Raw genomic sequence first — 25,028 nt, 5'->3', positions numbered from 1 at the left:
TTTCAGCTATATATTTGGGTTGTTAAAAACATTCAATTAAGAATTTATTTAAGAGAATATGATATCTTTGTTTAAAGACAAGTTTTCTCATTTGGCTTCCCCTCTTCTGGCTTTTAATTTGGGGTTAACTTTGGCCAGACAACATATACATTGTTTGTAGAATTGCTGATTTGACTTCTCTTCTTAAATTTTTCCCCCTTTACATTCATAATATAATGAACCAGATTCTCCTCACTTTCCAAGGCTAGGACTTTCTTGTATTCTACTTTTAATTTAATTTTCCACCAGAGGTCATCCACTTTTCAAAACTTAGAAGGTTTTGCCCTGAATAATAATTATGTCAGTCAATTCATCACTAAGTATTCATTAAGTACTATTATGTGCCAGTTGCTGGGTTAGGCACTAAAGATACAAACCTCAAAATGAAATAGTCTTTATCTGCAAGGAGTTTTCATTCTGTCAGGAGAGACAACAGATATGCCAATGACAAAAAAAACAAAAAACAAAACAACCCAAACTTGAGGTAATTTCAGGGAGGATGAGCAGCTGGAGATGAGGAAGAGCCTCACGTAGGAAGGAGAAAGCGTTGTTTGAGCTGAGCTTTGAAGAAAGTTATAGTTTCTTAAGAGGCAGAGCAGTGCCTCCCATAAGGAGGGGAGATGGAGAGTCGTGTGAAGAACAGAAAGGCTGACTGGACAGCAGAGGGTATGGCGTACAGGATGTTTCCAAAGTCTTAGTACAGTTTTGTTATTAAAGTTTAAAGCTGCACCGAGACTTTTGGGAGACCCGATAGACTAAGCCTACAAAACTGTGGGCTTTGAATGACAGCAGAGGTGGTACGTTATCCTGGAAGTAATAGGGTGTTGCTGGAATTTATTGAGCAGGGAAGTGACATGGTCAGAAATGTACTTTATAATAGAACTGGTATCTCTGTGCACAGTGGACTGAGAAGGGAAAGACTTGAGGCAGGGACAATGATCAGGAAGTAGAAAGCTATTGCAGTAGTCCATGTAAGAGGTGATAAGGGACTGAATTAGGGTCTTGTGAGTGAAGGGAATGGCATAGATGGGATTACGATGTCGATGTAAACCTGGCGATGCTTGTCAACAGATTGAATCAATGTGGTGAGGTGAGATTTCCAAGACTGCAAATCTGAGAATCTAGAAGGATTGTGGTGCCTTGAGAAATAGGGAAATTCAGATTGGAGCTGGTTTGTGGGAGGTTAGAGTTAATGAATTCTGTTTTCTATTTCATTCATGTTGTGTTTGAAATGCCAGCAGGTCATCCAATTCAAGATGTCCAATAGGCAATTGGTGATATGGGACTGGAGTCCCAGGGAGAAAATAATGCTGGATATATAGATATGGGAGTCATCTGTGTAGAGGTAATTGACCCTGGGGAGCTGATGAGGTCACTGAGATAGAACTGGAGAGAGAGAAGAGAAGGGGCTCCAGGACAGAACCTACAATTGTTGGAGAGGCAGTATGGATAATTAACTAGGAGGTAAGATGAGAAACAAGAGAGATAAATGTCATGAAATTCTAGAGAGGAGTGTGTGTTCATCCTTCATTGCCAAAGAAGACCATGCCATCAGAGAAATAATGACATGGCTTGCACTTGACTTTGTTTTTTTGAGTGAGGGAGGCTGTGCAGGTCACCAGCCTCACTTCTCCTCCAGAGTCATCTGAATCCAGTGACCAGATATTCATCAGGATGACTGGAGATAACCCAGGAGGAGGCAATTGGGGTTAAGTGATTTGCCCAAGATCACACAGCTAGTGAGTGTCAAGTGTCTGAGGTGAGATTTGAACTCAGGTCCTCCTGACTCCAGCACTAGTGCTGTATCCACTGCACCACCTAGCTGCCCCAGAGAGAAGAGAATATCTAGGCAGAGGGGGTAGTTAAGAGAAACAAAGGCTGCACAGAGATTGAGAGATGTAGGAAAGAGAAAAGACCATCAGGTTTGGCAACTAAGGGGTGATTAGAAACTTTGGAGAGAAATTTCATGCTGAGGCCAGAAGTCAGGTTGCATAGGAGTTGAGAGAAAGGAGAGGGAAAGGAGTGAAGCCAACTATGTAACCCCATATCCCTCCTCCCTTTCCTGTCCAGCTCTTAGGAGAAGCTGTCTACAGATAGGGTCTCCACTCCCTCACCTCACTCCTCAGTCTGGCTTCCCACATCATCAATCAACTGAAATTGCTGTCTTTCAAGTTGCCACTGATCCCTTAATTGCCAAATCCTATGGCTTTTTCTCAATCCTTCTTGTCTTCTCCTGGATATGACACTGTTAACCTAAGCTTCTGGACACTCCCTCCTGCCTGGGTTTTCAGGACACTACTCTCTCTTGAGTCATCATCCATTTCACAGATGCTTCTTAAGTAGAGGTGTTTCCCAAGGCTCTGTCTTGGACCTTTTCTTCTTTTTCTTAGTCACCTTATCAACTCCTATGGACTCCATAATTATCTTTATGCAGATGACTCTCAGATCTATCTGGCCCTAGTCATTCTACTGGGCTACAGTCCCACATCACCTGCGTCCTACTGGGCATCTCCAACTGGATGTCTCATGGACATCTCAAATATGACATATCAAAAACAAAGCTCATTATCTTTTCCCCAAAACTGTTCCTTCTTTATTATTGCTTTTAAGGGGACCATCAAGTTCACAACTGTGGACCTGTTCCCAACTCCTTACTCTCCCTCACTGTAGAATCTGATCCGTTGTCAATTGTACTTCCACAATACATCTCCCATCTGACTTATTTCTCACACTCACTCTTTCTTTTGATAGAATGTAAGCTCCTTGCTGGCAAGACTGGTTCATTTTTGTCCTCAGTGCCCAGGACAATGCCCAGCACATAGTAGGCTCTTAATAAATGTTTGTTGATAGATTAGATGCTTGAATCTAAGAAATGAAAAAAAATAATTTTCTCCATCTCTAGACAAAATGTCTTAACTGCCTCTCTGGGTTCTCTATATATTCCTTTTCTAGATCATGAAGAGCCCTGTGGCCCAAGTCACAGGTCATTTTGCCTGAATGGGGGGATTTGTTATGTGATACCCACTGTTCCCAGCCCGTTTTGTAGGTGAGTGAAAGGCATTTTTGAGTGAATTTTATAATGTTATCTTTTACCTTTAGAAAAAAAACAACTTGATCAGTTAGAAACTTGATTAGGAATAATATTGAGTAGTTAGATCACAATCGAAAGTTTGCACTCTAAACACTATTTTGTTTGGTCTTCACAATAACCCTGTGGAGGTAGCTATTAGCTTACCCATTTTACAAATGAGGAGATTGGAGCACAGAGGCTCAGCAACGGCCCAGGACCACATAATTAATAAGTATCTTAGGGAACATGTGAACCCAGGTCTTCACTCTAATTCTAGTGCTCTGCTATGCCAGTGTGTCGAAGAGAAAGAGCTTTGGGTTTGGAATCAGGAGACTCGATGCTTACAAGTTCTTGTGACCTTGGTCAAGTCATTTCACTTCTTTGAGTCTCAGTTTCTTTTTCTCTAAAATGGGATAGTAAGAATTTCACTAATTGCCTAAAAGGGTTATGATGAAGAAAGCTCTTTGCAAACAAGCAGTAAGAACTTGGGAACTCTCATTCCTAAAGACAAAGCAAAGGCCAAGAAGGAAAAGTACAAGGGGTTACTTAGGGCATTTCTTTAGAGTAAAATGGTTTGGGGGGAAAAGAAAATCATACTTAATAATTATTTCTACCTTGCTATCACATTCTCTTTGAAAACTGGAAGTGGAAAATTACCAGTCCTATCAAATTGTCTGATCATCAGTTACAGTGAAATCTCTGTAGATTTTGACAGTTTCCAAAAGCCACACTCTTTTGGGCATTAATGATTTTCCCATGAGAGAATTCAGCAGTGCAGACAGGCCCAGAGTCAGTAATTTTCCCATATGTTCAGTATTCATCAGTGTAAGTGCCCTCTGGTGGTCACTATTTATCAATACAAAAAAAAAAAAAAAAAAGAAGAAGAAGAAGAAGCCTGTTTCAGAAAGAAAATGAACTGGGAGGAAAAGCAACTACTTCTCTGATTGTCAGTGATGTAGGCAGCAGTTGGGTGCCTCAACAGCTAATATATTTTTAAGCAATAGGCTTTTCTTTGGGAATTTTTTTTTTAAGTTATAGAGGGGGTCCACAAACTACAAAGTGCAGAAGGGTTTTCTGTGAACACAGTAGAAACAGGTTTAAGACACTTGTTGACTAGAGAATATGACTCAACAATGGAGCACTGTTGTTAAAAAAGAAAAGGTGAATGAAATAGACCACAGTATAAATAAGATGATAATACCTAAGTGCCCCCAGGTTCTTTAGAGCGCTCTCCTTGGTGGTAGACAAGTGCTTACTCGCATATCTTCTGTTTAGGTTTCCGCTCCTCTACTCAGGGGGAGTTATAGAAGGTTTGGTGTGAGTCCAGAAGATAATGATGAAAATTTTTTCTTTTAAAGTAAATCATGAAAAGTGAAAGAAAGTGGCATTATTTAAGCTAGAAGGGGGAAAGGCAGAGAAATCACCCAACCATTATCTCAATAATAGTTTAGGGTCTGTCTTACGGATAATAGTGTACCATATTTCTAAAAAGCATAGAACTACAAAGAATTTTAATTGCATCTCCTTAGATTTGATATTAGAAAGTACTTAGGGGGGTTTAAGTTAAATCTCATGGAGGAAGTTGTCTAACCTTCTTTGAAGGCTTTTGTAAAAAACAGGAGAGAAGCACATCTGCCCAGAGTTGTTTAATTACTCTACAAAGGCAGGGTGACTTCCTAAGATCTCTCCCAGCCCTTTGATTCTCTCCATTTAAATGTCTCTTTAGTCTTAACTACTCTCATTCTAGTAAGTGTTTCAGTTTATTTTTAGCAGCTACTTTAATTGAGGCTTTTTGGAGAGGTAGAGAAATATTGATGAAAACCATTTGGCCAATCCCCTCAAGAAGGGTTCAGAATTAGGGTAATGTAGTCGTTACCACAATCAGGAAGGCAGATGAGATCAGCAGTGAGGTGGGAAGGCAACAGCTGCTGCTGCTGTCAGTGACCTCAATGAGGGCATCAGCCTCTCCCACTCTGGCTGCCCATAGACAGCATGAAAGAAGCAGGGAGAGGCTCGGCTTCTTGGCTGGTGTTCCTTAAACTGGCTCTTATATATACACTGTAGATGGAGAAATAACGATGGTGGAGGAAAACAGATAAAGAGGACTGGGGAAAATGTTGGGGCCAAACACCAAAGTGGATCTGGCTACCTGGATGGTTTTCCCTTTGGGTTAATATTTATGTACCCCAAAGTTGTGTCTATATGGAAAGTGTTGTGCATTGGACGGGGCTCTACATAGAGGAGAGAGAAAATGGCTATGCAACGATGCTGTGTTTTATAAGGTCAGCTACCCCTGCATCCTTGACAACACCCTAGGACCCATTTCCTATTCATCTTCAATACTGCTGCCAAAGTCATATTCCTAAGCTGCAGGGCCTACTGTGTCCTACCCCTGCTCCATAAATAAATCCACTGGTTCCCTAACACCTCCAGGATCAAACACACATTCCTCCATTTGGTTTTTAAAGTCCTCAACAACCTGGCTCCAACCTACCTCTCCAGACTTATTATACATTACTCTTCATTACGTCCTCTTTAATCCAGCCAAACTTGCTTTCTCTGTGCTCTGTCCCCCTAGACATGGGGTGCACACCCTCCTTCCCTCTATCTCTTAGCATCCCTAGTTTCCTTCAAAAACTCAGCTCCATCCCCATGACCTACATGAAAACTTTCCTGATCTCCCAGCCATTAGGATCTCCTCCCCCAAAAATGATCTCGTATTTTTTTGTATTTTGTAGGTGTTTTGCATAAGATTATTTTTTGTGTGTACATCTGAGTGTGTATGTTGTCTCCCCCTAAAGAATTTAAGTTGCTTGAGGGCAGAGATTTTTTATTTTTGTATCCCCAGTAATTAGCATATTGCATGACAGATATTTGGTGCTTAATACATACTGCTGATTGGCTGATTCTACCAGAGGGTTGTCTTAAGAGATTATAGGATCTATTCACTTGATGATAGTAATAAGCACATTGTCTGTTTAAATGAACATACTCTGGCACTCACAGTTCATTTAGGGCTAAGTCACAACCATAAATGATGAGAGGTTTTTGGTTCGACTTGGTCCTTCTGGCTCTTTGGTTTAATTGGAGTTAAGTCTGTTTGGTGTGCATACTCCTTCCAGAAATGAAGAAGGGCTACTGAACTGTAAGCGAGTGTCTTCTCGAGCTGGATAGGGATACTGAGTGGATAAAGGACTTGTTCATGGTTACGTAGCTAGTATGTCAGAAGGAGGACTTGAACCCAGGTCTTGTGTACCCTGAGGATGGCTATCTTTCTATGCCAGGCTGCCTTTCTAAACAAAGCTAAAGGAACAAATCTATTTAAATTAAATAGGCTTTTGTAAGTGATATTCAACCACATCTGTGCCATTTTGTAATTAAAAAAAGATGTAGAGACTACAAGATTCCATTATGCTTATTGTTTTTTTTAATCATAAAAAAATTTGATTCAATAGAATGAAATGACACCTGCAGGCTCTTTTATAACAAGGTTTCTCCCATCCATTCATCAAAATGGTTCAAGATTCCTTAAAAGACAGAACACTAGAAATAACCCTATTCGATGAGTGGACCTCTCTACTTGAGGAGATCCATCATGGAATCTATGCTGCAGAGGGCCCCCTAGATACTCCTTTTTGTCGATAATGTTGTGTTGGGTGCATCAAGCCCCTGAAGAACTTCCTGAAAGGGCTCTAGAATCCTTTAAAGGAGTTTGGCCTGGCCATACACCCAGGAAAGACCAAGTAGATGAAAATGTCTATCATCCAGGTCTCGATATGCATTCAGATGGATGCCCTCTCTCCTTCCATATGTAGACATGGGATTGACAGTTCATAAAGACATTTAGTGGGGCTCCAAGTTGAATAGAAAAAAACTGGGCTGAATTTTCTTCAGGAAATTGTAAGCCTTCTTCATTGTCACCAAGGCCATCTTTTAAATGCAACTGAGTAGTTAGATTTTCCTTATAGGCAGAGAAAGACTCTGAAACCTAACTGTGAATTCTGGGAATTGTAGCCCTGAACAGATATTATTTTCTTCTCATCCTAGAAGAGACTTTTGGTCTTCCACCATTCTGGGAGTTTTGGGTAGTTGAGAGGACTCATCTGGCAGCAATACCACATTTAGACGTAAACTTGGTAGGACCAGTGCCATATTGGAACTGAGTTGAGTCTGAGCACACTCTACCCAGAGTTTGAGATGGTATGGGGAAAGTTTGTCCCCCCACAGTAGTGAGGGAAAAGAACTGGAATAAATTGTACTTCTGTTCTTATTGTATCTTTGAAGTAAATATTGCTTTGTAAAAGCTAATTGGTGTTTATTGGTTAAATGGAATTGACTCGCACCTAACAGTTTTAGGAATACACCTAGGAAAAGAGCTCAAACCAATGGCAGTAGAGAAAAGACACTCAGGACCCCTAAGGGGCACTCCTAGAACCCTAAGGGGTAGATGTAGCTGACCTGACTCTTGAGAGAGTAAACCTGAAGAGCATGCTCACTACATAAATCTATGATCAGTCATAACTTCTTTGCAATTCCTGTTTGTTTAATGATTGCATAGAAGAAAGGTTGGGATGGAGGAAGCCAGTGGTAGCTTGTGGTACAGACCTAAGGGGACAGAGAGAATAGACATCTAACTATCAGGGATATTCTTTTCCACCCCATAAATCCCACCAACTTGGGGCTGAGCCAATTGAGAGAATCATATGGTATGAATTCTAACTCTTATAAGCTCATAAATAACAGAAACAGACAAACTACATGACTGGGGCCACAGCCCTAGGCTGGACAGTCATTAGTCAGTCAAATTCTAGTGATGATCATTCCAATGAAACTTTTAGCATCCAGAGGGATGAAGCCAAGGGAAAGTCACACTCTCTGTGTTACCCAGTGGGAGAAGTAAGATATGGTCTGGGAAGACTGGCCGCACTCTGGTATAGCCAGGGGTGCTGGAGCCAGCTCTAACCAGATCACAACAGCCAGTTGTGTTCAGTGGGAACACTTATATCTTGAAAACCAGTAAACACTACAAATCAAGGCTGGATTATTGTTTTATTGATTGCCTAGAGTCTCGACTTAGGAAAGTGAGGGAGAAAATGTAAAGGCAGTTTAAACTGAAAGCTATGTTCTGCACACATTTTTAGGGGTAGCCAGTTGTTAAACATTTACCAGCATACCCCTGGGTAAACCTTCGAAGTTCCAAGGAGTAGGTATTACTCCCTCATGTATACGGCCAAACCCTGCCCCCGTACATCCACCAAGAAGGTATCAGTGTTGCTAACTATCAGTGAGACATGAAAACAGCTTCTAGGGAGTTAAAATCAGTACCTCATAGGGGGCAATGGAGAGGTGCATGGTGGGTATGAGCAGCTTGCAGCATGTAACTCCTGAATACCTCTGCCAAACAGGAGTAAGGGATGTCATCCCTGAATTGCATGATAGAAAGAAAAGATGTCATGCAGTAAGGGGAAGGGATGACCAGTAGAAAACTGCAGTGCTCTGCTAAATTAAAAAAAAAGGCCAGGAAAAACTGAGAAAGATCTCCAGTTCATGGTGGACCCCTGATAGTGAACTTATGTAAGGATACGAACAAGAGTCACCCAGGATGGACAGGTATGAATGGGCTGGGACCTGCATGATTGGAAGAAACTCTTGACCCAATGACATCACAGATTCATTTGAATCTGTCAGTATTAATCAAACTTATGCTAAAGATAATTTAATCATAGAATCATCTTTAAATCAAAAAATGTTTAAAATGTCACAAATGAGCCTTTTATAAAAGTTTTTTTTCTTCAAGACGTGACAAATTTCTTTGGGTTCAATTTTTACTACATTGACTCATATAATACTGTAACGCAGACTTTTTGAGATCATCTTAAAAGCAGATTCTGTAATATTATTATAGTTTTACCTATTACACTATCAATGTATCCGTGTTTTAAAATGACCATGATTTAAGCATTACTTATTCCCATTTTACAAATGAATGGGAAACCTTAACTAACATGTTAGCACTCGTGTATGAGATTTTTATCTAGAGGAGTAATTTATAGGGAAATGTAGACATTTCCAGGAATTAAATTTTTTTCTGAGATTTCTGGAAGCTCCATAAACTGAAGGTAGACAACATGTTTCTACCACTTCCATTTTGTCTTCTCCGTGCATGAAATGAGCCCATTCCCTCTATTTTCAAATGTATATTTTGAATTATGTATAGAAATCATAACAGTAACATGGTATGAAGGAGAATAATAGCTACATTTATATGTGTGTCAGGGCTGACTAAGCACTATTTTACACAATCCTTGGAAGCAGGTGCTATTATGATACCTATGTTACAGTTGAGGAAACTAAGGCAGATGTTGACAAGCTTGCACAATTAGAAAGTGTCCTAGGCTGAATTTCAACTTAGGTCTTGAGTACTCTGTCCACTGCACTACCCACCTGCCAAGTATGTATAAAATGGTGGATAAAATACTGCATTTGTATTCCAGAAGACCCAGGTTCCAATTTTGCCTCTGACAGTTATGAGTTGTGTGGTCCTTGCCAAGCCACTTGACTCATCTAAGCCTCTGCTTATTGTGGGCTACAGTGCTATCTGTAATGATGCTTTGTTTCTGGTTTTAGTATATTTGTTGAATTTTCAAGGATGTTTTGTGGTTTATGTTTGTAGTATGGAGAAATGGCATGTGTTAGTTTATAAAGGACAGCAATCTTTGAATGAATAATTCTAGCCACCTGATTATGTCTTCCAAGGTATCCAGGAGGTGCTAAATTTTTGCAACATGTAGTAATATGTCACACACTTTCCACTATGTCATTCCCCAATGCACGTTGGCTAATAAGGCTGGATGTCCTTAAGGATACCTCTTTTCTGTAATTTCTGGTGACAATGATCTGCCCCTGAAAAGAAATCATAAACTCCTCCATTTCTATAAACAAGTCCACATGACTCAGCCATTTGTCTGATGTTCCTTTGTCAACATGTTGTTGATTCTGTTAATGATGATGTCACCTGTGAAGCATCTTCTCCACTCTTGGCTTTTAGCTGTTTCATAGCTAGAGAGAAACCATTTTTGGCCACGTTCAACCAATCCACTGTCACATATCTGCTGTCAGCCTTTGCTCTGGCTTTGTGAAATGAGGTCTATCTATCCCAAATGTATTTCTACACATTTCTAACCTATTTATCATATGCTATAGGAACATCTATTAATCTATTTTGATGAATGTATTATTTCTGTAGAAGATGCCTTGAAGGGGTGAGCCTTGTGTTTTCATCAGCTTTGTAGAGGATGAAAGGTAGCCTTATCAAGAGGGGCACATGCAGCTAGAAGGATGAGGAAGGTCCCCTCCAGGAGATGATGATTGAATTGAGTTCTAAAGGAAACCAGGGATTCTAAGCATTGAAGGCTGGAGAGGAGAGTGTTCCATGTATGAAGAAGAGCCAGATGCATAGAGATGGAAGGTGCTGTGTGAAAAGTAGTGACTAGGCCAGGGTGACTGGACCATAGAACACATAGAGGGGAGTAATGTGTCAAGACTGGAAAGACAGAAAGGACCATCTTTGGAGGAGCTCTAAACAACAATCAGGGGTTTGTTTGTGATCTAGACTTAATTCAAAGGCATGGCCAGATCTATGCTGTAGGAAAAGCACTTTGGGGAGCTCTGGAGAGGAAGGATTTTAGCAAGAAGAGACTTGAGGCAGGGAGATAAATTAGAAGGCTATCTCGAAATAATGAGGCCCTGAGCCACAGAAGTGACTGTGTGAGTGGAGAAAATGGGACAGTGTGAGAAGTATTATAGAGAAAAACAATGTCTAGATTTAGTAACTACTTGGAAATGTGGAGTAAGTATGAGTGAGGAGTCAAATACAACACCAAGAGTGCAAACCTGGGTCACTGGAAGGATGATGGTACTCTCAGTAGTAACAGAGGGATTTATTAGTGTCATTGTACTCTTACAGAGTATTTAGAATCCCAGAATTATAAAAGTATTAACTATTAAAAATATTATTTTATACCACTGAAAAGTGGTATAAAACTCAGTTCTAGCTCGCCTTTCAAGTGGTATGTGTTTCTATGCAAAGTTAATGTTTATTCCTACTGCATAACTGAATCAGAATTTTTGACCTTCATTAAGAATCATTTCAATGTTTTTTGCCAAGTTGTCTAAAACCACCAGATATGATGTAGATAAATACTCCCTGCACATTCCTGGAGTCTTAGAAAGAATGTCTGAAACTAATAGGTGGATCTAGTTAACAATTATCCATTGAGTAAAATTATTTTAAAGAATAAGTTTATACAATAATGTGATATACTTGAAAGTACTGTAAGAAAAAATGTCTACACTAAGCATTAAATAGTAAGATATACATTAAATTATGAATACATGTATATATACACATACATGTATATATATATACACACACACATATATTCAATTCCTTCTTTACTGAAAAACAGGTTTTGGCCTCCTCCTGCCCCATTCTTAGATGCTTTGAAATTTGCCTTGGGAGATGGAACCATGGTCTTACATGGTTGGGTGTATCACATAGAGTTCTCAATAATCAACATCAGGGACTCTTCAAGAAGTGTAAAATTTGATTCACTAAATTTTACTTTTGGATAAGCCATCTCATACATCTCCAATTAACGTCCTGTAGCCTTATTATACTCATAATAAGTAGAAAATTATTTAGGAAAATCTTAGATTAAAAATAATAGAATATAAGAATTTTCACAGGCTCTTCCAAAGAAACCCAGAGGACCTAGCTCTCTTAAATGAAACCAAGATGGCCCCACCTTTGTTTGATTACTGCTGGGAGGCTACTGAGCAGAGATGGCGTACACAGAAAAGAAACTGGTAATAATGAATTTGTATTGAGTTTTGTTACTCTAATTAAATTTTTAAAAGGGAAGCAATAATAAGAAAATTGCATATGTCACACCAAGTTAAGTCTCCTAGAAAAAAAATAGAACAAAAATAGAAAAAAAGAAGAACAAAGGATAGCAGTAAGGATGTCCAGAAAGTCAAAATAGGCAAAAAAAATAACCAAACCCCACACTAGCAATAAAGGCTTTGGCCTCAGATGTCCGTACCCAAAGAATGGGTAGGGTCCCTCATACTGCAGTTCTATAGGGGGAAATTGAACCAGGAGAGAGGGTAAGCTCTGGACCTAGAGTCAGGAAGACTGGAATTCCTATTTGGTCTCAGATACTCACTAGCTGTATGACCATGGGCAAGTCACTTAACCTCTGTCTGCCTCAGTTTGCTCAACTGTTAAATGGACATGATAATAGGCACAGATTTCCCAGGATTGTTATGAGGATACAATGAGAGAGTATTTGTAAAATGCTTTGCAAAATTTAAAGTGCTCTACAATGCTAGCTATTAGTATTATCAAAAGATGAAATTTTGAAGAGATAATTCTAAAAGCAGAAGTTGTCTACAGAGATGAGTGTGGCTGAAGTCATTAGGAAGCTTAGATTTTGGAGATCCAGATGATGCAGAAGCAAGGGCAGGTAACAGGAGGACCACAGAATCATGGTAGGGTCTTTGAAGAAGCGTGTCAGGAAAATTAGAGCTCATTCTAAGCTGAGGCTGGCAATGAATGCCAAGGACAACCAGAAGGGCTTTGAGCTCATAGGGAAAAGAGGGAGAAGGTCAGAAAAGGGATAAGACTATTATCTTAGGGGAACATAATAAGACCAGAATCATCTAACCATTTTTTGACTTCTCTTTTGTCTGGACTAGGAAGGAAAGAATAAAATGGCTAATAGGTGACTCATGCCCTTGATAGATAGGAAGAGAGTAGGGAATCACCCAGACACCCCAAATGAGTTCAAGTCACCAGGCCCAGATGGATGCCATCTTAGGGGACCGAGGGAACTGGCAGGGGTGATGACTGAGCCACTGTAAGTGATCATAGATACACATATGTATGTATATGTATATGTATGTATGTATAAATGTATATATTTAACGATAAACAATTTAATTCTGTAAACAATCAGAACTGACTTTGAACAGAACCTGGTTATGTTATTGGATCAAAGTCATTATGTAAGAGCCTAGGTCATACTCTGTGTAAAAGGGAGAAGCTGTGTGAGTCAGGAAAGAAGAAATTCTGAGTGTCAGGATTCAAGAGATTAGAGTAAAGAGAAGTCTGTATTATAGATTTCCTCAACTTAAAAATATAATGAAAAAATTTTAGTATAAATTTAAGGGAAAAGCCTGGCATCTATACATTTTTTGGGGGGAAAGCCAGTTAAACATTTAATAGTACACTTCAGTGTTTATCTCACATGGATAAAAAAATAAGCATCTCAAAGAGCTCACCTTCAATAGGTAACTCCTCATTTATTTGGATTCCAGAGGAGAATAAGGTGGAAGAATGGAAGGGGCCAACCCCTGTCCTGAACCAGCATCAACCTTGATTGCCACCTCAGTGTTTGGCCAAGAAGTCAAGCATTTGCTGGCTGAGGTTGTTCTCTTCCATTGACATGTATCAGTTAAACTTTCTTAGTATATAGTCTGTGTTGATGTCTGTTCTTGTACATTTCCTCTTTTCACATGGGCCAAGTTGGAGTTTCCTCAGTTTTGTACTCCACATCTCAGACTTTCTTCTCTCTTCCACACATGCAAGGACTTACTCACTATTTTTCATTTGACAAAAAATTGCCACATCTACTTAGTGTAAATCAGGGCATCTATAAAATATAATAAGGGCCCTGCTTCCAAAATTTTGTGATCTACAACTAGACAAACAATAAACAACTGCTCAATAGTGGAGTGAATTATGATAATTACTCCCTGCCTGTTGGCAGAAACGTCTACTGACTTCACCAGGAAATGAGTTTAAACAGTCACTGGAAGGAGAGAGAAACACACACTCATACTGACAACTTTCTCCCCAAATTTATAGAGGACAGAGAGTCTAATAAGAGGGGACAAAAGAGCCTGGCAGGGATACGTGTGGAGTTGGACTGAAAAAAATGTTCAGAAAAATGGCCTGATTACAAGAGAACAATCACTTTCTCCCCCAATTTTATATGAGGGATCTAAGATTTTATGTAATCACGGAAATGTGTTTCATAATACTTAGTCTAGCTGTCAAAGCCCAATGGGATTTCTCTAAATTTCATTTGCCAGTGTACTGGTTCAATATCTGATTAGCAACTAGCTTTTTAAAAAATCAGGCAAAAAAAAAAATACTAGCCCTGATAAAAGACAGTAATGTGATTTGAAAAAATTTCATAATGCTTAATTACAAGTTAACCCAGATGTATACTTAAAGAGCATTAAGCCATTAGAAAATGTCTTAAAAGGTACAAGTAAAGTTGTTGAGTAGAAAAGCAAAATTTTCCTGTGATTTGGCTGGTGTTGCAGCAGGACTGCCCTGGTTAGGTTACAGGAATAATCTGGATCAATCCCAGGCCAAATTGCATAAAACCCTAGGCCTGTCTTTCTCACTCTTCCATCCTTCCATTCAGAGCCCTTTGGCACCCTGATAGATTCTAGTCAAGAGGGTGCTGGGAAATGTTTAAAAATCAACTCTCTGGAGAAAAAAAATGCACACCTGGCGCACCTTTAAGGTTAATCTGCATTATTAATGTTTTTCCACTACTTCAAGTCTAAACAGTCCACAGAACAATAACTCAAACCCTGATTTGTAGCATTTGCTGATTTCCAAGGTATAGAATGCTCAAACTGAACATTTAATGATTGGTTCTCACAGTTGGCTGCAGCACATCCTGGTGCTCATCATTTGATTATTGCTGAAAATTTAATGCTTGGATTTGGGGAGGGAATTTGAGTTGGCTCCAGAATATCACTGGATAGACAACTCATAGAGCTGGTCTATCAGCTTTTTTATTAATTCCTCCTTCATAGTAAAAACTGATAAATAGTACTCATAGACTTCCTTTCCACTTTGTTTTTTCTCTTTCTCTCACCCATTCTTCTATTCTTCTATCCATCTATATCTCTATGTATCTATCCTCTGTCTATATTTGTCTCTCTCCATCTATCTACCTCTGTCCATCTATCTCTATCTCTAGCTACATATCTATGAATCTGACACTATATAGAGGAAATTAGCTGAATCCAGAATTGAACAGGAGGGGGAAAAAAGCAAGCTGGATTGTGTTTGAAGTTACAGAGGTCTTTTAATGACCCCCAAAGCTTCCCCCCAAAACAAAGGTCAGTTTTTTTTAAACAATATTCTTACAGTTATACTTTATGGCCCCAAGTCACACAATACTACAGTCTCCAGAGAACTGAAGTAGAGGGTCACCCAAAGTCTAGGCATGTGGTAGGATGAGTAGGCTGAAATACATGCCTAATGAAGAGTTGCCCAAGAGTGGTATAATGTTATTAGAGACATTTGACCAGAAAAAGAAGGTAAATTTGTTGTGTGGTACCATGTGAGTAGAAATCTCATGTGCTGACTCCACTGAGCTTCCTTTCATTACTCAGGGCCCCCAAGATTCTGGATAAGGTGCAGTTAAAATGCACTGGCTACATCTTTCCTCAAAGGTGGTAAGGTATAGCTCTAGACTTACTAATCCCTGCCAATACTGTCATCTCCTTGAGTAGAAAGTAGCATGCTCTTAAAACTTTTATCTTGGTCAGAGTGGACCTTGGCAGAGAAGTCATTGAGAGAAATACTTTTTTACATGACCTTAGAAACAATGGAAACTCTCTGGCTCCAGCTTGGTTAGATCTGTGTGTACTAGATGAATAGTATGTCACCACCAGGAGTTTGGGCAGGTTCTTATCTCTGTGGGTGCTTATCTCTTCAGTAAGCAATACGGGTAGGTAGTATTTTCTTTGAGCCCATTGGGCGTAAGTCCTAGATTTCCTATAGATGTCTGTTGTCCTTTTCAGCCAGTAAAAAACTATTGACCAGCTCTCCAGAGCTCTCTTGGAATAAGCATCCAATTTATCATGAAATTCTTTCATGGATTTTTTTTTTTACATTTACATGTTTACATTGCTGTCTTGTACCTTAGTCACAGTCTGATATAGTATCCCACTGCATATTGTCAACTGTTTTCTCAACAGTGAGAGATGTCCTCTCAGGAACAGAGCTGGAGTCCCCAAAAATCATATTCATTTCTTGACCTTTGTTAATTTTCATAGACTTGTAGCATACAGTTGCCCCTACTGAAGGACAAACAGGTGAGGGAGAAGTAACCTGAAGCTCCAGAATTTAAGTTCATTAATAGCACACTCTGAAGGAGGAATTTCAACTTTCTGCTGAGGGTTCATGTAGTTCAGCTACCAGATCACGTTCATCTTTTCTGCAAGTATCACCCTGGCTTCACTTATAGAGGAGAGGGCATTGGCTTCCATGCTTATCTTTCTTGGATGGCAATAAATGGTGGACTCATAGTTCTTTGTTGTTGCTATCCATCTCAAGGTTTGTCAACAATATGTTGGTAGATTGTCCAACCAAATTAGAAGTCACATGATACATACTTTGGGAACTCATCAGAGGTGACCCCAAACCAAAGAACTCTAGTTTGTGTGTGGAATCACAGGTTGCAATGACATTAAGTACAATAGCTTTCTGGTGCCCATCACTCACCTTCAGCTGTAGCAAGAGCATCATCAGGAGAATGTTGGTGTTAAAATGTCATTTTCTTTTGGAGAAGCATCCAAAGCACTATGCAATTTCCTAAGTATAAAGCATTTGGATGCTCTCATCTTCTTCCTTCTGTTCAATTCTGGATTTGGTTAATTGAGTCAAAAGGCAGTGAGTGGATAGTGCCCTAGATGACTTCAAGAAGACCTTGTTTCAAATTCCACCTCAGATACTGGCTGTGAAAACTTTCACTTCTCTAGTCTTAGCTTCCCCATCTATAAAATGAAGGGATTGGATCAATGGCCTCTAAAACCCCTTCAAGCTCTAATTTTATTGTGCTATGATCATTGCCTACCTGGAATGCCTGTATATGGATGGATGGGTGTGCTCGTATGTTGCATGTTATAATCTGGACAACAGATGTTTATGGAGTAAGGCTAGTAGCCAGCCTGAAAGAAAAAAAAGAATCAGAGGAAGACCTCCAGTGAATATAGTGAATTGTCTATGGAAGATTTATGGAAACACAGAGATGCTAATATTTCTGAATGAGAAGATATCATTATTTGTGAACTATACCAGTCAAGGGAGTACTCCTGGTTAGAAAATAGATCCTTCCAATTATTTGAGACCATTTTCCCCAAAATGATTGTACTAAACTGCTTTGAGCTAAATCATACTGTTATAATTAAAGAAGATGGATCATCTTTTGAAGTTAATTCTAGGTATTAGAATGATTAAAATTAGGTGAAGTCAATGGTAAAGAATTCCTTTTGGACTCAACATCTTGATCCATTGTTTGAGTGCAAGTCTTGTTTCACTGCAGTTAAATTTTGATCTGTAACTGAATTTGGCCGATACTTTGGGAAGCCCTCAATATAGGTCTTTTTAAACTTGCTTCCAAAAGGAATAGAGGAATACAGTTTCCTTTGTAGGATGTGTTCCTTCCTTGCTGAGAATCATAGCATTGTCTTTCTTGAGGGCAGTTGGATGAGAGAGACAAGCAACCATCATGACTCCCCTATCTTTGCCAGTTGGGTTTTCAGTTTGTGATTTTAAATTGAGACCAGGTACTGAAGTTGAAGGGAAAGTCCAAAGTTCAGATTCTTGGCATGAGGTCAAGTAGGGTGAAGAATATTACTGTATGTACCTGGAACTTTGGACTCCATCATATGGGGTTTGTTTTTTTGGTATTACCTGTAGTGATTCACAGTATGAAAACAGCAGAACTCAGACAGGTCTTTACTTTTCCTTTGTCACAAAAATGTTTCAGTCTTGAAGGATGTGATAAAGTCACAGTGACACACCTCCTGAGTTAACTCTCCATTTAGCTGTGAGGTGTGATAGCACATATCCTCTCTGTTTAGGTCATGTTTAATTAGAACAAGCAAATATGGAACTTGAGGAAAGTTTTGTATTTTGCCCACATCAACATTCTTTTTTCCAACTATACTGTAATAATAGCATGATATTTTAAAGAAGAATGAAGACCAAACACTGGCTGCCTTCATTCTGCTCATCCACCAACCAAGTCTAGGTCTTATGGGTTTCACAGGTGTGTCTTAGAGCTCCAGGAGTAAATCTGGCTCGTGGTCAGAAAGGACCACACTACAGGGGATCCATTTTCTTCTTTTGCATTCAAACCAAGAGGTTTCATCAGCATTGACTTTTGTATCTGGGGACTGGCTGCCCATTTTGATAGTGACCAACCAACCAAAGACCACACTACTTTTCTCTAGTCTTTGAAAGGGGAGAGCAAAACTCTCTACTGTCTCACACCTAATGCTTGCTTTCACTACAGGAAAACCGTGCAGAGTGAGAACTGTGACTTGCCCAGTTTAATGCTTAAACTTCTTTTGTCAGGAAGTGAACTGATGCTGGCTTCTCTTTGTCTTATTCCAAGCTGGGGCATGAGGTTTTCCCTGCATTAGAAGGTTGTTGAGACGTGAAGCCTGGGAAGGTAAGATGCCAGCCTGAATGTTGTCCATATCATCATCCTCTCCGATGGGTATCTCTCTGGTAACTTGTTGACAAGCTTAAATCACTATTCACTGATGAGCAGTCTTGGTCAGCCCTTTGGGTTTTACTAAAGAGTGGGAAGGGGACATACCTATATTTGGGCGATTCGGAAAATATCATTTTATTTTTATTAAAAATCTGGGAATTGAAAGTATAACTAAAAAGAAAAGCTGAAGCAACAGGGGCCTTTCCTCCCCTCTCACTTGCAGCAACATAGCTATCCATGCCTAGCCTTTCATTCTTGTCAAATTCAGAAGAGCAATCTCAATTCATGGCCTGGTCATTTACTAAAAAATGACTACTTGGGCTCTTTGCAAATTATAAAAGATTCTGTAATTTCTTTACCGAGCCGTAGTATGTTGTGTGTATCATAGAATCGTGGAGTCACAGCATTGGAAGAGACATGAGAGTAGTCCTGTGGACCAGCGTTTCCATGAAGTATAATCACTTTGAGAGCATCCCAGAAAAGCGACTGACCAACCAACTTCTCCTCAAATACCCACTGTGATAGCGACTCACTATCTGCAAAGGCAGTGAGCTCCTCGCTGGGATAGCTTTAATTGTTAGAAAGCTCTCCCATACGTTGGGGAGAAAGCCATCTTCTTGTAAATTTTACCCACTTTTTTCCATTTCCTCTTATGGAACCAAGAAAAATAAAGAGTCCCTAATTTTAAAAAATAGGATTGAGAAATAGATGAAACCCTTTGTTTCAAGGTTTATATTATGTACTTTTACAAATGTTTAGGATATAATATATAATTTGCTTAATGGAGGAAGAGAGGTTTTGTTTTTTTTTTTAATGAGTTGGACATGTAGCTTAGATTTTTAGAAGGCAGATTTCAAAAGTTTCAGAAAAAGGTTAGATAAAATCTCATGAAGAAATATTCTACAGGGAAACTGAGGAAGAAATAAAGGAAAGCTGTCAAGAATAAAATTCTGATGAAATAATAATATAGCTATAACATATCTACATTATATATTATAGATATAATTTTATATAATTATATATATTTTATTTATATAATACATATAAACATGTATACATAAATATATAATTTATATAATTATATAATATATTATAATATAATGTATATATAATATAGATAACAACAATAACTAGCATTTGTATGATGCTTTAGGTTTGCTAAGCACCTTCCCTATATTATCTCATTTAATCTTCATAAACCCCTGGGGAAGTAGGTGCTGTTATGATCTCCTTTGTCAAAATGAAGAAACTGAGGCTGCAGAAGTTATGCAGGGTCACACAACTAATATATGTTTGAGACAGGTTTCAAACTCAGTGCTTTTTGACTCTAGATCCAGTACTCCATCCACTGGACCACCTAGCTGTCTCTAGACATAAAAAAGAAATAATTCATTGAGGAGGAAAATGGAAGGATTGTGCATAGAAATAAATGTGAATGCACATGGTACTTATCAACCAACTTAGATTCTTAAGAGATATGGAACAGGAGGAATGCAAGCGTTCGGTGCAGCCTTGTGAAAAGGAGGATGTCAGGGATACTGAGCCAAGGCTGATTAGGAATGTTAAGAAGAATAAAAAGTGGGTTTTAGCCATACATAAAGGCAGGAGCTGTTATTATTCCCATTTTACAGATGCAGAAACCGAGGCAGAAGTGAAGTGATTTGCCCAGGGTCCCACAGTTAGCAAGTGTCTGAGATTACATTTGAACTCAAGTCTTTCTGACTCCAAGCCCAGCACTCTGTGCACCATGGCACCACCTAGCAGCCTCTGATATAGGAAGCCCTCCTTCCCAGCGTGGAGTTTCCCTTTAATGAGCTCAATTCACCAGACCCAGATGTGCTGTTTCCCAGGATACTGAAAGAGTGGGCAGATGTGATTGCTGAGAACCTTTCAGGCATCTTTGAAAATCTGTGGACAATGGGGGAAAGGTTATGGGACTGGAAAAGGGTCAAAGGTGTCCTGATTTTTTAAAAGGAAAGAAAATGAAGTCTGCAAACTACAGAACAGTGAACTTGATGCTGATTCCACCAGGTAAATTTTTGGATGAATATTAAAGGTCAATGAACAGCTAGAAAAGAAATCAGTGACCACATAGAGCCAGCCAGCACTGCTTTATGAAGACCAAGGAGGGCTAACCGCATTTCCCTTTTTGACAAGGCTGCTAGCTTTCTCAACTTCTACCCTGCCAGGCTGACAGGTCTGGGTAATATTGTGTATATAGTTAACCTAGATTTTAGGGGAAAAAAGAGCTCGTCAGAGATTTTCATGTTATTCTGGAAAATATGGAAAGCTGTAGTAAGCTTGTGGATAGTACTGCAAGGTGACTTTATAATTGGTTATACAACTGGATTCTAAGAATAGTCATTAATGGTTCACCAACTCTGAGTCTCTTTGGTAACATTTTATCCTTTTTTTTAAAGGGAAGAGAACAGAATGTGCAACCTGTAAGCCAGGGAGCTTTGACTTTGATTTGGGAAATTCTAGACCAGATCATCAAAGAAAAGGTTGGTGAAGGAAATGGAAGCATTGATTACAGAGAGCCAGTCAGGCTTCAGCAAGATCCAGTGATGCCAAAGAACCTCTTTTCCTTCTTTGTCATGATTACTAAAATAGTAGATGAAGAGAATTCTGTGAATATAGCCTGGCCAGGTTTTAGTAAGGCTATTGCTAAAGTATCTCAGCCTTTTCTAGTGGAGAAGACGGGTATGGATCAGAAGAGGACAATTCAATAAATTGAGAGCTGATTGAGACTCATTTTAGACCTTAAAACCCATAGGTAATTAAACAGTGTCGAGCTTTCCTAGCATAATATTTATAAACCAGAACTTCTGTAGCTCCTGTCCCCAAGTGCTGCTGGGGCTATTTGGCTCTTCCAGTCCCCATTCCTTCTTCTCAGTTGGTCTCAGACGTGATGCGTCCCCTTATGAACTCCAAAGACTGACTTAATGTTGCTTTCCTGCTCAGAGATCATGATCCTAGATTGCTCTCAGGATGCTAGTTTCTCTGAACTAGAGTCCAGTTCTCAAACCCCTGTACCACTGAGATACAAACTAAGCACCATCAGGGAGGATAGTGGGGGTATTCCCAGTAGAGAAATCAGGAGGAGGCTGGCCTAGGAAGAGGAGGATTTGAGTTGGGTTTGGGATAATTCATAGGATTTCTACAAGTAGAGTTGTAAAGAGAGAGGGAAAGGAAATACCAGACACAGGAAACATAGCAAGCAGTACTGGAAGTGTCTAGTTTGGGTGAAAGGAAGACTTATATGAAGGGGAAAATCATAGACAAGAAAGCTACAAAAGTACATGACTTAATTCATGGAAATCAAAATAACCAACGTACAATTTTGCTTTAGCTGTTACCCTGCTAAATAGCGTTTATCTTTCTCTTTACATCCTCTAGTGAGAAGGGCTTTCAATTAATGAGGACCTCGTTTATACTTCTCTTGCAAACTTTAGTAAATTCTTTATTGGCAATCTATTTTAATTAATTAATATTTTATTGATATTAATTATTTTTTCACATTTTAATTTTTCAAATTAATTTTTTCAAAATTTTCAAAATTAAAATTTTCACATTTTATATCTTCAAATTTCCACTAATATATTTACATTTTAAAGCACTATATAAAAAGAGAAGCTTATATATTCACAATTTCATATGAACACTTGTAATCAAGAAATAAGATCTCATTTTGCTAACAAATGATTATTCTCCACAATAGAACTACCAACAGTATCCTAATTAGTGAATGTCATGATTATCCCATCTTGCTGTAGACTCTGTTATGTGTCTGTGTACATGTTAAAAGTCCAAACTCCAACTAAAGTCAACATTTGGAGGAAGTGTTCAGTCTTGAGAAAAGCAAACCTGGATTTCTGCTCGTTAGCTGTGTGGGTAATACCTTGTTAATAATTTCTGGGATTTAACGGTGCTAATTTAGGAATACTTCAAAAGAACTGTAATTTGTATTGGTGTAAATATTCCCTCCAGTACACATGCTTTGCTAGAGAATTTCCTGAGTTGCTATGGTCAAAACATCCACTGTTCCAAAGCTAGACTTCTGATGAACCTCTCTGAAGTTAGCTAGGTTTGTATTTGGATGACAGTCCATTGCCTCATCACACTTGATGCCTTTCCAGCTCAATGAGAATTGACAGAGCTTACATTCCATTAACGTAGCCTTCAAGAACCCAGGGTCACATCTGTATCATGAAGAGGCATCAGACAAAAAAAAAGTTGCATCGAGGAGGCAGTGAAGGAAATGGGCAGGTATGCAATTGAGATTCAAAGACAGATTTGGGGACCTTCCAGAGGAGGAGAGAGCTTGGTGGCCTGAGGCAGAAAAAAACTTCTCATCCTCCAAAGAATGACTAGAGTAGAGCTATGTACACTGTATTGGGGGAAGGAAAGGAAGAAGGGTAATGGCAGTTGGTAGTTCCTTTCTCTGGGGTACTGAGGTCAGTGTTTATTGATCTGATAATAATTATAATACATAGAAGTCCTTTGTCTTCCTCCAGTATTGAAGACAGAACTCTCCCATAAGGCTTCCAAGATTTACCAGAGTAGATGACAATTGTCCACTCCTGGTGATTCAAAGCAGACACAAATGAGACTGTTAGAAGAAATCTACAAAGTATTATCAATGATCCTTAAGTCTTGGGTCAGAAACTAAAGACCACAGGGCACAGGTTGTGTTTTCTTCACGGACATAAAAGAAAAAAATTAATTTTGGAAGTGAAAATGTAGGTAGGAAGATGGTGTCTAATAAGGTGATTTGGATCTGGACCAGAGTTGAAAATATAGGTTTGACAGATTTTTGGCCAGAGATGAAGTACACATAACTAAGGTTAATAAGAATATACTTCCCTGGGTACTTGAAAATTTAATCAAAAGGGCTGTATGGGAGAGAGAGAAAACTTCTAGTGTGTATCCCCACAGTCAGATGCTATTGAGAGTAGCTACATAGAAGGCAGCTGAAGCATCTACAAATTCACAGGAAAAAATCAAAGAAAAGCCAAGAATAAGACCCATGGCCTCAAATGTCTATATACAAATAACTAAAGTTTAGCCAACAAACAAGAACTAAAAGTCTTAAAGGAGCAAATGTGACTTCAAATGTATGTATCACTGAGACCTGGGAGGATGAAGCCCATGGCTGTACCCTGGTTCTAGATAACTTTACCTTATTCAAAAGAAACTTGAAAAACAAGAGGAATAGGGAGGAAGAGGAGGAATAGTGTCTTATCATAAAGAAGCTCTCTACATGTGAGGAAACCCAGGAACAAGGGGAGGGAAATATTTGGGTAAAGGCCAATAGATGGAGAAACAGAAGTGGTTTTTGTCATCGGTGTATACTACAGACCACCTAGACAGAAAGAGGAAATAAACGAATTTGGGGAACAGATCATAAGCCTAGCTCAGAGGCATGATTAAGTTCCAGTCATCTGCTGGGACTCTGTGATAACTTTTTGGATTGCTTTAGCAATAATTTTGTCCCTCAAAAGGTGGAAGAACCAAAAAAAGTAAATTCTATTTTGTATCTTGTTCTCACTAACAAGGAGAATTTGGGTTCTGGGGTGGAAACTATGGGAACTCTTGGTGGGGGTAATGACTACTTCCTTCTAGAGTTTTTGATAGAGGAGAAGAAATCTAGGCACCCTAGATTTTGAGAAAGAAAGGTGTTCAAAGGAAAGATAGGTAGAATTTCATGAATGAAAATAGTACTGGGGAACAGATGTTCAAAAGTAAAAATCTGATGACACAAAGGGAAGGAAAAATGAGATTTGTCTGCATTACTGTGGATGCACAGGCAATTCACCAACTGACATTGATGATAAAAAGACATGAATGAAAGATGGAATAGATAATGAATATGAGTATGGTGTGGTCCTATAAAAATAGCACCAGGAATGATGAGGGAAGTTATGACAACACAGAGGTTTGCTTTAGCTATATTAGGAGAGAAAGGAGGAGCTGAGAAGGAATAGGACCTTTGCTTGGGATGGCTGAGACAGTAACAAGAGAGGGAAGGTGTTGCTCCTTCATTTTTATGGTGCTTATGTTTTCTCTGGGGAGGGAAATGGTGACAGCGGGATAAGGAGGTGGGAAAAGGGCACCCAGATGCCCTGGATGATTTCAAGTCACTTTACCAAAATGAACACAGATGTAATTCTTTTAGATATTCTCAGTGGTTTCTGAAAGATCAGAAGAAACAAGAGAGGTCCACAAGATTAAAAAAAGCAAATTTCCCAATTTTCAAAAAATGGAAGAAAGAGAACAGGGTCTGCACAGTATAGGCTAATGAGTTTGATCCCAATCCTTGA

The 25,028-nt window shown here is 39.1% G+C and overlaps 2 protein-coding genes across 6 annotated transcripts in view; one reads left to right on the top strand and one right to left on the bottom strand.

The window, feature by feature from the left end:
- The window catches only part of FBXO22 (F-box protein 22), a 77,947-nt gene that overhangs the window by 328 nt on the left and 52,591 nt on the right, over window positions 1-25,028 (bottom strand). The window lies entirely within an intron of this gene.
- NRG4 (neuregulin 4) overlaps window positions 1-25,028 on the top strand; it is a 62,146-nt gene that overhangs the window by 1,685 nt on the left and 35,433 nt on the right. For all 5 annotated transcript variants that reach the window (XR_011971578.1, XR_011971579.1, XM_072628633.1 and 2 more), the window contains exon 3: window positions 2,992-3,085. Coding sequence is in view for 3 of the 5 variants with exons in the window: in XM_072628633.1 (XP_072484734.1) it covers window positions 2,992-3,085 (94 nt within the window). In the remaining 2 variants the exon portion in view is untranslated. The remainder of the gene's footprint in view (window positions 1-2,991; window positions 3,086-25,028) is intronic.

The sequence above is a fragment of the Notamacropus eugenii genome, chromosome 1 (assembly GCF_028372415.1).
Source record: "Notamacropus eugenii isolate mMacEug1 chromosome 1, mMacEug1.pri_v2, whole genome shotgun sequence".
Lineage (NCBI taxonomy): Eukaryota > Metazoa > Chordata > Mammalia > Diprotodontia > Macropodidae > Notamacropus > Notamacropus eugenii.
This window is presented reverse-complemented; position numbering and strand designations above follow the sequence as displayed.